Source organism: Myotis lucifugus, unplaced genomic scaffold (assembly GCF_000147115.1).
Source record: "Myotis lucifugus unplaced genomic scaffold, Myoluc2.0 scaffold_134, whole genome shotgun sequence".
Lineage (NCBI taxonomy): Eukaryota > Metazoa > Chordata > Mammalia > Chiroptera > Vespertilionidae > Myotis > Myotis lucifugus.
The window spans coordinates 2,383,107-2,397,194 of NW_005871182.1; the positions used below are offsets into that span (position 1 = coordinate 2,383,107).

Below are 14,088 nucleotides of genomic sequence, written 5' to 3' on the forward strand. Positions count from 1 at the left end.
TCCTCTGTACTTCTTGTAAATTGGTAGTTATTATAAATTGTAATAAATTGAAGCTTGATCTGATTTGAGGTTTTGAAGGCATTTTATAGGTTGTCTGTCTTTATAACAAGTATTGATGTTTAATGCTTAGAGTCATTAATAATAATTCACTAGATGTTTCAAAATGAACATAGTCTTAGTCTGTTATTCCTTCTTTATTTATTAGCTGAAATACTCCCAGAAAGAGAAACTTCCTTTTATATGCTATTATTTCACCTTTTGATGTTATAGTTTGTATAAAAAAAGGCAGGAAAAACGCTAGAAATTTTTTTCTTTTATAGAATTAGTTTTAAAAATGAACTGGTTCACAGATAGTCTATATTCATAAGCTATAAGTTTCTTTAATAAATATCTGTATGAGTTTATGGACTTAAACATATTTTTTATGCTTCTATTATAATTCTCATCTTTTTTTATTTACAGAAAAGGTCATACGTACTTTATTTTTTTAATTACATTAAAAAATTTTAAAATTCTATATTGTGAAAGTAACAGTTATAATTCTTATTGATGCTGATATTGTGCCAGTTGTGGCCCGTGAGAGACTCCTTTTCAGTTATTTTTTGGGTGGAGAGGGGTGTGATTTAAATAAAAAGAAACGATTCTGTTTCTGTTAACTTTTAGTATAATAGATACCCCCGACTCTGTATTTCCTTCCTGAGGTCTGGAATGATCCATTTTTACAGAGTGTTTTAAGAGCATACTCTGGGCACTCTATTATGTTTTTGCATTTTGAATAACTGTTTTGGCTTCTCCAGCTGGTACAGGTGCTTCTTATCTGGGCCTTTCAAGCAACCTTACTACTCTTTTACTTTGTGCTTTGTTGGGAATTTACATTGGTTTTCCCCATCCTTTATTTCTGATAAGCCTTATTATTTTCAATTTTGGGTTTTGCAGAATGTGATGATTTTTAGTAAAACACAAATTCTGTTTCAGTAGAAATGCCTATAATTTGGAAAAAACAATAAATTTATAATGATAATAATTTATGTGTCATGGGCTGAGCTTTATACTTAGCCATAAAATGTTATTGACGGTTAATGCGTTTGTTCTTCTTAATGGGGAACTCTTTCATTTGTATGGTGACGTTAGATAGTGAGTTGATTTAAAGGAATATTTTTGAATTCTGTTTGTTTTTAATTCTGAGTAAACATTTGCTTTTTCTGAGTAGAAATTTTCTCCTTTCTTTTCTCTGCGTAGCATCAATAACTAGCTTCCTCACAGTGTTAGCTTGGTATCCCAATACCTTGCTCCGGACATGGTGCCTTGTGCTTCATAGTCTAACAATCATGACGAACATGCAGCTTAATTGTAAGTAAATATTTATTCTTTTAAGCCTATTCATTACTTTAAATCTCTGACATATACAATATTATTCTTGCTATCAGAGTCTTTAAAAAATACTTTTTCTAAGAATTGATACAGTTATGACAATTATTAAATTTATTTGAATATGTATCTTCTGAATTTGTTGCTATATATTGTATACTTTGCTTTTTTATGTTGATAATATATTCTCCTATAAGTGCCATTATAAATTCACGTCATATTTTTTCCTTCTAAAAGGTAATAGTTATTAAAATAAAATTGGTTACTTTTAGAGTAGAAAGTCAAATATTTAATACTTATCTGTGTTTTATGTTGATTATTCTATTAAAGTGCCTTTAATTTAAAAACGATTTATTCATTATAATACTCATTAACATATATAACTAGATTCCTCAGTTTTTGTTTTTTACATAACTGAACATAATTATTCTCAGATTCCAATGCCCTATTAAGTTGTTTTCTTTTCACACTCCAATCCCTTTTTTACCATTTTATTTACTATAGTAAAATAATTTCTAACATTCACAGAAAGGAACTTTTAGTACTTTCTGTGGCTTTTGTTTCCTTCAAATCATGAAAATACTCTCCTATATTATTTTCTGTAGTGCTTATGGTTTTCCATGTTTAATTCTATGTTTTTATTTGGCATTCTTGAGGTAGTTGTGAGGTAGGGATCAATGTTCATATTAGAGGGCGTGGACTAGCCATTTGTAAATTGAAATCTTTATTCCAAGGGACATATGTACTACTTTCAACATAAAGATAAAAGAAATCTTTATTTCATTTGTAGGTTATTACAAAAGAAGGGTGGATTTCTTCCCCATTCTGTTTGGATTTAATTTTGTAAATAGAAAGCTCTGTGACATTGATAAAAATTTAAATCATTGCTTAACATGAAAATTCCATTTTCTAATTTGGAATATATTTTCCAAATATGGGATCAAAAGCATTACTATATGATACTGAAGATAGATTTTTAACACAAAGGATATTTTCTTCAGTTCAGAAAACTGGTGTATTAGTTAACAATATACAACCTTGAAATAACTGACATGAAATAATGAGTAGTTTTTCCCTCAGTTTATTATAAAAATCTGGATTAAAATTTACCTGAAAAGTAGATCTCTATTTCTGGAAGACAGATAGGTTCACCAGAAGTACATTAAGCATTTAGTTATTTCTTTTCCAGTTGATTGTACGTAGAACAGGGTATTTTCACAATTGAAGTAGGAGAGAGGCAGGAGATCTGTGGTAGATGAAAATAGAGAATGAGTCCGACTCAGTTAATTCAGATCCTTTTAATAACCTGTAACAGCCAGGAATGTGTTAGTTTTCCTTAAAACTAAAAGATATCAGATACTACATTTTCATTGTTTCTTAATGTTTTATAGCTGGTTCCAGCAGTGCCATTGGTACTCAGGACAGTACTGCCCATCTGTTGGTTTCTGATCCAAACCTGATTCATGTTTTAGTGAAATTTCTTTCTGGCACCAGTCCACATGGAACAAATCAACACAGTCCACAGGTAATATGAATTTTGAAAAGCAGTCATAGACCCATACTATAAAATTAAAATGTTTGTAAAGAAAAACTTTAATGTACCTAAATATGTAACATTGTTATTGCCATAGTATTAAATGGTAGCCTTTGATGTATCAGTGTAATAAAATATTTTGAATTATTAATAACACTAGGGGCCTAGTGCACAAATTTGTGCACCTAGAAAGAAACTGGGCTGCGAGGCTGTGGTAGGCATAGGAATGGGTCTTGGCCCATCCTCCATGCCCCCGTCCGGCCCCTCCTGCTGTGGTCCCATGTCTACCGGCAGCCCCACTCCTGCCGCCGCCACTCCCAAGTGCTGACAGGCCACTCCCACTTGCTGACAGCACCGGCCCTGCTTGCACCCACTGATGGCACAGAGCGATTGGGGCTGCTGTCATCAGTGGGTGTGAGCAGCAGCTGCTGCCCCGATTGCCCTTCAGGAGAAGGGGGAGATGGAGAAGCCCTCAGGGGCGATCATGGCCGGCAGCCACCACTCGCACCCGTTGATGGCATCGAGTAATCGGGACCGGCGCAGGCACCAGCAGCGGGTGGAGGCAGCAGCTTTGGTGCTGACTGCAGGTGTGGGCAGGGCTGGCGCTAGCAGCAGGTGCGAGTGCTGTGTGGGACCACGGTGCGTGGGAACAAAGAATTTTCAGTAACCACCAGAGGCTCACCCCGATGACAGCGACTGGTGCCCCGCCTTGGTCTGGCTCCCCTGCTCACCACCTCCACCATCCTGCCATGGCCAAGGCCGCCATGTTCCGCACACGCCCCCTGGTGGTCAGTGCATGTCATAGTGATTGGTTGTGCAGTTGTTCTGGTGTGCGGTTGTTCCAGTTGTGTTACCATTCAGTCTATTTGCATATTAGCACTTCATTATATAGAATTAGTAGCTATATTGAAACTGTATTATAGGGGGTAGTATTTTTTGTTGGATTTTTGGCATTGATTTTGTATATTTTTAATATTAGCTATTTTATTTAACAAAAAATAAGATGTATCAGAACTTATAAACATTTTCAGTCTTGCAACAGATTTCTTTTACATCATTTTAATTTCTTGCTATATTGTACTACTTTAAAAATATTTATACTTTATTATATTTCTTTTTATAGAAAAATATATGTAGTATTCATATGTAGTATTAATGGAAGTTATTCAAGATTATTTTGCAGTATTATCTTTTTTATCTTTTGTTGTTAATCTTTACCCTATGATATATTTCCATTGATATATTGATATATTTTTTTTTTGAGAGAGTGGGAGAGGGAGAGACACACAGAGAGAAACATTGATGTGATAGAGACACATCAATTGATTGCCTCCCCGCCCAGACCCGGGCCAGTGATCAAGCCTGCAATTGAGGAACATGTCCTTGACTGGAATCGAACTCGGGACCCTTTAGTCTGTGTGCCGACAATCTATCCACTGAGCCAGTCCGGCTAAGGATACAGTGTTATCTTTTAGTTCTTAGCTATGTGCTAGGTATAGGTAATGTTCTAGGTGCTAGGAATATTAGTACTTACCAAGACCATGTCTTACCTTCTTGGAGCTTAAATTCTGAATCTGAAATTTCCTATTTATGAATATCTAAAAATGAATCAGTTTCCTGCTATCACTGATAATATTTTTGTTTTTCAAATGAAAGTTACAACAGTATAGTATTTGATTTAAGACTTGATACTTTTTAAATGAATAATTTCTTAAATGGTATCAGTAAGCAGTTTTCAATAAAATTTCATTTCTTTTCAGGTTGGGCCAACAGCTACACAAGCTATGCAAGAATTTCTTACCCGATTACAAGTGCATCTTTCTTCAACATGTCCTCAGATATTCAGTGAATTTTTACTCAAGCTAATTCATATACTTTCAACAGAAAGGTATATCTCAGTGTTTACATATATTTCTTATGTGAAATATATATTATTCCATTTTTTTGAGGGGTGTATCTGGGAGAAGATAAACAGTAGTATATTAAGATTAAGGAGGAAGGGCCTGGCCAATTTTTCTCAGTGGTTGGAGCGTCAGCTTTTGTTCTTACCAAGGAGAACATTTCCTTCTCTCCAAGTGGTGGAAAACAGCAAATGGTGCTTGAGGATTTGTTGTTTTTATTCAGACACTAAATACATGGTGTCTTTCCAGTACCATTTTTCTTACCTGACATCAATTGATATTCTACCATTCAGCACTAAACTGACACTACGCAAAGTTATCACCAAATTCACAGGTTTAACTGCTCAGTTCTACAAGACTGCTCTCACTTCAGAGGATAGTTGCAAGTGCCAGGTACCCAGGTTATATGTAAGTTAAGGTAGATTATGATGAAAAAAAAAGGAAAAAAAAGGGATGTATATTATAAATTGAGGGCAAGCACAATAATCAAATTTAGTTATTAATAAATAATAAGCCAGTAGTGGAAACAAATGAAATCATCAACTTAATCCAAAAAGTATGCAGAAAATAATTTTTAAAAAGGATCAAAGACTAAATAGAAAAATAGCAAAGTGATAAATTTTAGCCCACTATATCAATAATTACATTTAATGTAATTAAATCATAGTCTACCTTAACTTACATATAATTACAACAGTGTATTTCCAATTTATCACTCATATGTCAGAACTTTACAACAATAGATTTTCAGTTTCTTGCTCCTCTCACATGTTTGCTTATGCTGTAAACACAAAAATATATTCATATAGTTTTTTGCTTTAGATAAACTCATAGCCTTTAGGCATTAAAGTGAATAGTATTTTTTACCTGGGAAGAGACAAGACTCTTCTAGGGTGATTAGTGTGAATATTTGAGTCACTCTTTTTAGCAATTGAGTTGGGTTTGGGTTTTGTTGTTGCTATGGTTACCCACACACATACAATTCGGCTACAAATTGAGGGGTTCTCACAATTCCTCAGGTTTGCTAATTCTCTAGGACAAATTATAGAACGCAGGAAAAACATTTTATTCATGTTTACTAGCTTATTATAAAGTATACTAGAAGCCCGTTGCATGAAGATTCACGCAATAGGCCTTCCTTCCCCTGGCTGCCGGCACCGGTTTTCCTCCCGCACCTGGGACCCAGGCCTTTGGTCCGGCCGCAGCGGAGAAGCCAAGCCTCTTCAGTCTTCAGTCTTCACTCCGGCCGGAGCCTTCAGTCTTTGTTCTGTGCCTGTGTATGCAAATTAACCGTCATCTTTGTTGGGTTAATTTGCATACTCATCTGATTGGCTGGTGGGCATCGCGGAGTGATACCAATTTGCATGTTTCCCTCTTATTAGTGTAGATGTAATTCAGGATCAGCCTAATGGAATTGATGCATAAGGCAGGGTGCGTGGAGGTGGTGGTGGGGGAGGTTGCCTTTGAATGGATGTGAACTCCAAAGTTTCTATGTCATCACCCTCGCAACCCTAGTGGTGTTTAGCAATTTGTTAAATATTTTAGCGCACTTCTTCTTACCCACTTGTATATTGCCAGTGCCTCTTTTTTATTAATTCTGCCGCAGGAAAGCCAATGATCATATTCTGTCTCCTTGGAGGTGACTGTCTTTTTATAAATGTCAGGCTTTTTGGTATCCTTTGACCTCAGGGATCTGATGAGTTCAAGAAGAGTTATGACTTTATAGTCCATTTAGCTTTTTCTTAATAAGTTGTGGGCGATGATTTTAGGCATAGCAGAACTTGAAAGCATTTAATTCTGATGCATAAGAATTATTTGATTGAGTCTTAATTTTTGAAATTAAAACCAGTAGGGGATGTTTAAAATAGCAACATTTGAGGATATAATATAACAGCTAATTTTATTAGGAGTACCACCTTGTGATATTTACATATTTTATTCTGTAGCTTCAGAGTCACCTGTTTGATTTACTTGGCCTTTAGTTTTCTATTTTGAAGGGAAGTCATTTTTTATTTTGTATAAAATAGAGATAAGAACAAGTACTCAGGAAGACATGGAAACCATTTGCTACAAAATGAAATAGTGAATACCATGAGTTTAATTTTTGTTTAGCTTTATTGTTTTATGTGGTTTCCTCCCCCTCACCCCCACCCAAAGATCTTAAAATGGATTAATTTTTAATTATCTATCTTTTTCTACAGGGGTGCCTTTCAGACAGGCCAAGGACCTCTTGATGCCCAAGTAAAGCTCTTAGAATTTACTCTGGAGCAGAATTTTGAAGTCGTTTCAGTTAGTACTATTTCTGCTGTGATAGAGTCTGTCACCTTTTTAGTGCACCACTATATCACTTGCTCTGACAAAGTCATGTCTCGAAGTGGATCAGATAGCTCAGTGGGTGCTCGAGCATGCTTTGGGGGACTCTTTGCCAACCTCATTCGTCCAGGTGATGCAAAAGCAGTTTGTGGAGAAATGACAAGAGATCAACTCATGTTTGATATGTTAAAACTGGTTAACATTTTAGTACAGCTGCCTCTTTCGGGCAATAGGGAATACAGTGCAAGAGTTTCTGTGACCACCAATACGACAGACAGTGTTTCAGATGAAGAAAAAGTCTCAGGAGGCAAAGATGGTAATGGAAGCAATAGTAGCATTCAAGGATCACCTGCATATGTCGCTGACTTAGTGTTAGCCAACCAGCAGATTATGAGCCAGATTTTGTCTGCTCTGGGCCTGTGTAATAGTAGTGCCATGGCGATGATAATTGGTACGTATTGAGAATATTAATCTTATTCTTGTTTTTGGTGCTATATCTCTTCTCTTTAGCAATGTATGAGTTCATTTTCTTTTTAGTTTATGCTGTAGGGGTAATTGTAAACTTCTTAGCATGATTGATTTTTATTAGTGAAAACTTATATAGAGTGGCTTCAATCAATGAATTAAGTTGAAATATTGAAAAATTTTAATTAATTGGAAAATACTAACAAAATAATGTCAATTAAATTAAGAAAAAATATCAGTATCATAAGGCAGGTACCATAATTTATAGTGACACATTTTTAACATTTTAAAGATGAAAACTTATATCAAATTTGGTATTAGGGAATCAGTAAGATTTATTTACATTTTTTAAAAAAGCGAAATATAAAATTTTATTCAACGTGTAATAGTTTCTATGACATGTATCAATGTAAAATATATATATTGTTGCTTCTTTTTGTTATAAATATATATATGTATATATTTTTGTGAGTGGGTGTGTATGTGAAATAGTCATCTTCTAATCATTAGCTGTTTGGAAGTATAGTTACATATAAATACCACTTATTTCTCTCTCTCTTTTCTTTCTGCTTAATATATAGCTATGTGGAATTATGTTCCTCGATCATATAACATAACAACTTGTTTTTATTGTTACCAGCAATAGAGATAATTCATGTATCTCAGATTACTGAAAAGCATTCTCTACTGAATATTATGTTAGATAATTTAATTTGTAGGTACACACATGCGCGCGTCACACACACACACACAGCTATTAATGTACTCATCCTTCAGTGGTTTCAGGAAAAATGACCATTAAGTGTATTTTAATTATTACTGGGTTTTAAGAATGTATTTAAAAAAATGTGTAATCTTTTTATTTAAACTAGGGGCAAGTGGATTACATCTCACCAAACATGAAAACTTTCATGGTGGGTTAGATGCCATATCAGTTGGGGATGGATTATTTACCATACTGACAACCCTTAGTAAAAAAGCTTCTACAGTCCACATGATGCTGCAGCCAATTTTAACCTACATGGCCTGTGGATATATGGGCAGACAAGTAAGTTCAATCCCACAACAGTTGTAGTAATTTACGTAGTTTCTGACAATGGGAGTAGAGAATTATTTATAGGACAAAGATGAATAGAGTATTCATATTACAAATTGGAAAATGAACAACATCAACAGATGAGAACTATAAATTATTAGTGGACATTGGAGAGTAAGAGGTCTTTGAAGTGTTAATTTTCAAAGACGACCACAGTGATACAGTTACAGTATTCTTAAATTTTAGAATTTTTTCCCATTGTCCCAAGAAATTCTTTCCTTTCCCCCCAAAATAGCATAGTTGAATACTAAAATGTTGTCTTTAGATATTACATATGAAAATTTAATGAGTATTTTTTTCAAGCTTATGTTGCATATTTAGTTTCCTTTCAATTGAAATTTGAGATTAGGGTAATTTTAAAGGGAAAACGTTAGAATATTATTGCTTTTTATATTTCCTTTTTTAAAATGTGATTTTTTAAAACTTTTAGTCTTTCAAATGCAGATTTTAAAAACAATTTTGCAAAGAATTTTTTATATGTCAGTGTATAATGATCATTTTCTTAAGTATTTATTGCATATGCATATTTCTTGATTGGAGGATACAAATATATTTGGGAAGGATAAATTTTTGAAATGAAGCAAAAATTAATGCACATTAACTTAAGGTAAAAGTGATAATAGTAGTTGAAGACAGATGCTTAAAAATGTGCTCTGAATTCAGAGAGGATATTATTCAGTTCCTTTTTGATTCAAGTGAGATTTGTTATATGTTTTAGCAGACACTTTTATGTAGCGACAGGTTAAGGCTGTCATTTTATAATAGACTATAAAGGAATATTACATTCAATAAGAAATTTAGTTGTCCTAATTCACTGTAAATTAACAATTGCTATTTTAAACTTAAAATATACATGTGTATTTTTTGTGTTATTAGGGCTCTCTTGCTACTTGCCAGTTATCAGAACCATTATTGTGGTTCATTTTGAGAGTATTGGATACTAGTGATGCCTTAAAAGCATTCCATGACATGGGTAAGATAAAATTTCATTAATTGTCCTTTAAGTGTAATCATTTGATAGTATGTTATGTTCTCATTTGGGTAGTCTTTAGGTAAGTTAAGTTGATGTCAAACTATCTATCTTAAGATTCATTTAGTATTTTTTGGTAAATTTAGGTGGTGTTCAGCTCATTTGCAACAATATGGTAACTAGCACAAGAGCTATTGTAAACACTGCAAGAAGTATGGTATCAACTATTATGAAATTTCTTGACTCTGGTCCAAATAAAGCTGTGGACAGCAGTTTGAAAACAAGAATACTAGCTTCTGAGCCTGACAATGCAGAAGGAATTCATAACTTTGCACCTCTAGGTAAGAAAATAATTATTAAATCATACTGGTATAAATTTATGTAGTTTATTAACTGGAATGAAACAAAAATAGTTGTTGAAATAAGTTGATCATGTTATATAATTACCATTTTAATTTAAAACACTTGATTTTAAAGGTAGTGGTTTTTGAAACATTCTACATATTAGGGAAGTTTATTATAGTTCTTTAGCAGTAATATTTTTATTTTGAGTTTAAATAAAAGTGTAATGTAGAAGACTAAATAGAAGAGATATGTCAGTTTTCACTGTAAATGCTAGTATTAAAGAACGTGTTCCTTCTTTGTGTGGTATTTTCCTTTGAAGAAGCTTCAGATTTAAATATTTGCTCCATTTTCCAGTCTATGTAGTTTCTTTGATATTTTTCATATTTGTAACTCCATGAACATTGCCATCTTAGAATTAAAGTGATTATTTTCGCCTTAGCCAGTTTGGCTCAGTGAATAGCGCGTTGGCCCGTGGACTGAAGGGTCCCATGTTCGATTCTCGGTCAAGGGCATGTAAATCAGTTGCAGGCTCCATCTCCGGCCACAACTAATCTATGTGTCTCTCTCACATCGATGTTTCTTTCTCTCTGTCTCTCCCGCTCCCTCCTACTATCTCTCAAAATAAATGGAAAAATATCCTCAGGTGAGGATTAACAAACAAAAAAAGTGATTATTTTCAGGTTGAAGGCTGTATTGGACATTGTGTTTTACTTACACTATTTTAGGATTATTGTGCTAGATTTGTTATTACTTTAGTTTTCATTTAATATGTGTGTATAAAGAAATTAGGCAGCAACTAAAAATGAACTTGTCATCTCTCAGTTGACAAGGTGTGATGTTTTGTGAGTATTGTGGCAAGTCATGCTGAGGTTTTTAACTACATTCATAGTATCAAAAATGTTCACGTTTTTAACTAAATTTTCTAATGTAATTATTATGATTTGAATAGTTCTTGATACTTTATTGGGTTTCTTTTGTAAGTTCTCATTTAAAATGTCTTTTGTAGGTACAATCACATCTAGCAGTCCTACTGCCCAACCAGCTGAGGTGCTTTTGCAGGCCACCCCACCCCATAGAAGAGCTCGCTCTGCAGCTTGGTCCTACATCTTTCTGCCAGAGGAGGCTTGGTGTGACCTTACCATTCACCTTCCTGCAGCAGTACTTCTTAAAGAGATACATATCCAACCTCACCTTGCATCTCTTGCAAGTCAGTAATATTTTCTGTAAAGAAGCATAATAAAAGTAAACTATAATATAGAAACATAAAAATGAGAAAAGTATATAGAAAATTGTGAAACATATGATTTCTAGATTTGTTAATTTTGGAATTCTTAGTATATTTGACATTACCACCAAATCATTTCCCATAAAATGAACTGATGAGTTTATTCCTCAAATAGAATGTTTGATGAAATCCACATATATTCCAATGAATTGTTTTTCCTTTTCTTCTCCCCCAAATTTATTAAATGATAGCATTAAGTTGAAATGAAATTTTCACATTTATGTTTATTGAATGATGTCACTTAATAATTGCATGAAGAACTATGGGAGATTTTGTAGATCCCTGGCATATTTGGAAGAATAAATTTTTCATTTATTTGTTAGATTAGACTACTATTATACCCTAATATAGTTGTGGAATCCCCCTTTTGGATAGAAACAGATATAATGAATAAAATGCAGAAAGAAAGTATACTAATCCACAGGTTTTTAGCAGGTCAAAAAAGAACTATGTGCCCTAGCTGGTTTGGCTCAGTGGATAAAGCGTCAACCTGTGGGCTGAAGGGTCCTGGGTTCAATTCTGGTCAAGGGCACATGCCCAGGGTTGCAGGCTCAATCCCCAGTAGGGGACGTGCTGGAGACAGCCAGTCAGTGATTCTCATCATTGATATTTCTAGCTCTCCCTCTCCTTACCTCTCTGAAATCAATAATAATAAAAAAAAATCCTATATAATAAAAGCCTAATATGCTAAGTGTCCAGTCATTTGGTTGTCCTTTCAACCAAAGTGTAATATGCTAATGATATGTTAAGGCCGCTCAACTGCTTGGTATGATGTGCACTGACCACCAGGTGGCAGATAGTTGACCGGTCGACCAGTCGCTATGATGGGCACTGACCACCAGGGAGCAGATGCTCCGACTGGTAGATTAACTTGCTGCTGGGGATCTGGACTGAGCGAGATGGGCTGGAAACGCCCTGGAGTCCTCCCGTGGTCCTTCCCCAGCTGGCCAATTCCCGCGTCCCTCCCTGGCCTTGATTGTGCACTGGTTTGGTCTCTCGGCCTGGCCTGTGCCCTCTTACAATCTGGGACCCCTCAGGGGATGTCAGAGAGCTGGTTTCAGCCCGATCCTGCAGGCCAGGCCAAGGGACCCCACTGATACACGAATTCGTGCACTGGGCCTCTAGTATATATATAAAAGAACTATGTTACATGGTAAAATATAAGACAATGTAAGGTTTAAGGCAGTGATGGCGAACCTTTTGAGCTCAGCATGTCAGCATTTTGAAAAACCCTAACTTAACTCTGGTGCCGTGTCACATATAGAAATTTTTTGATATTTGCAACCATAGTAAAACAAAGACTTATATTTTTGATATTTATTTTATATATTTAAATGCCATTTAACAAAGAAAAATCAACCAAAAAAATGAGTTTGCGTGTCACCTCTGACACGCGTGTTATAGGTTCGCCATCACTGGTTTAAGGGGTTAATCTAAGATGAGGAAGAAATTGCTTTTATTTGGAAAGAGAAAGAGTGGTTCATATAAATGGTGGCTTTGAAAATATAGCTTGAATTTGCACATGGGGATTGATGTAGGAAGAATGTTACGAAGGAGAGCTTAATAAAACATTTTGATTTTATTATTGGATTGGAGCAGAAATTGAAGATACATTGTTTTTCATTAGAAATAACATAAGCTTTAGAATCAAACATGGACTAGAATGTAAAATGTGCCATTTGTTAATGTGGGGATTTGGCTTACTTAATCTCTCTTTGACTCTGTCAACTTGTGTAAAATGTGGATAATACTTATCTCAAGGTTTTGAAGATTATATTTAATACTCGATATGACTTGTAATCCTGGTGTGTAATTGGCATACAATAAGAGTTACTTGCTAGTTTTACTGTCGAAATTAAAATCAGAGTTCAAAGTTTGTTGTAGTTAATAGATAAATTTATTATATGGGCTTTCATGTTGTTAGGGGAAAAAAACACTTTCCCATAGCAACTGCCAATTGTTACTTCATTAGGCCTCCTTAAATTTTAGAAGGAAATTATTTTAAAAACAACTCTTGAGGATATTTGGCTAAGGTTTGAAAGAAAGACAAAAAAATTTTCTTAAATTATTGACAACAGTGAACATATTAATCAGATGTCCCATATTGGAGATAATTCTAAATAAAATAGAAGTAATAGAGAGTCAAGTACATGTGGACTGTATATCTTTAGTTACTCTTTTTTGAAGTGAATGTTACAATTTTTTAAAAACTATTTTTATTATCTTGTAGATTTCATATCATATGTTGGAAAATAACTCAAAATAATTTATGGTGAGAGTCAGTGAATGATTTGGTGTATAAATGCTCTTTTGACAACTTAATTGTGAATATAACTAAAAGCTGCTGTTTTACTGGAATTTCCACTAACCTATGAAGGCTAGTTTACTTATTCTTTAGTAATTGTTTGATTTTCTCTTCTGCAGCCTGCCCATCCTCAGTGTCTGTTGAAGTGAGTGCAGATGGGATAAATATGCTACCTTTGTCCACTCCTGTAGTCACAAGTGGTCTCACCTACATAAAAATTCAGCTTGTAAAAGCAGAAGTAGCCTCTGCTGTCTGCCTTAGACTCCATCGTCCTCGAGATGCCAGCACATTAGGGCTTTCACAAATTAAGTTATTGGGCCTCACCGCTTTTGGTACCACTTCTTCAGCCACAGTTAATAATCCCTTTCTTCCATCTGAAGATCAGGTATCTAAAACAAGGTATGTTTATTTCTCATTCTAAAAAAACACGCTTTCTATGAAATTACTCTGTAGTTTATTTACTTAATTTATTTCATTATGTTTTTATTGATTTGAGAGAGAGAGAA

General features: G+C 34.5%; 1 protein-coding gene across 1 annotated transcript in view; it reads left to right on the forward strand.

Annotated features, from left to right (window-relative positions):
- The window catches only part of BIRC6 (baculoviral IAP repeat containing 6), a 177,162-nt gene that overhangs the window by 107,538 nt on the left and 55,536 nt on the right, over window positions 1-14,088 (forward strand). The window contains 9 exon segments of the mRNA XM_006094357.3: window positions 1,240-1,350; window positions 2,760-2,893; window positions 4,663-4,790; window positions 7,005-7,567; window positions 8,454-8,629; window positions 9,554-9,650; window positions 9,794-9,988; window positions 10,999-11,199; window positions 13,702-13,981. Coding sequence (XP_006094419.1) covers window positions 1,240-1,350; window positions 2,760-2,893; window positions 4,663-4,790; window positions 7,005-7,567; window positions 8,454-8,629; window positions 9,554-9,650; window positions 9,794-9,988; window positions 10,999-11,199; window positions 13,702-13,981 — 1,885 coding nt within the window.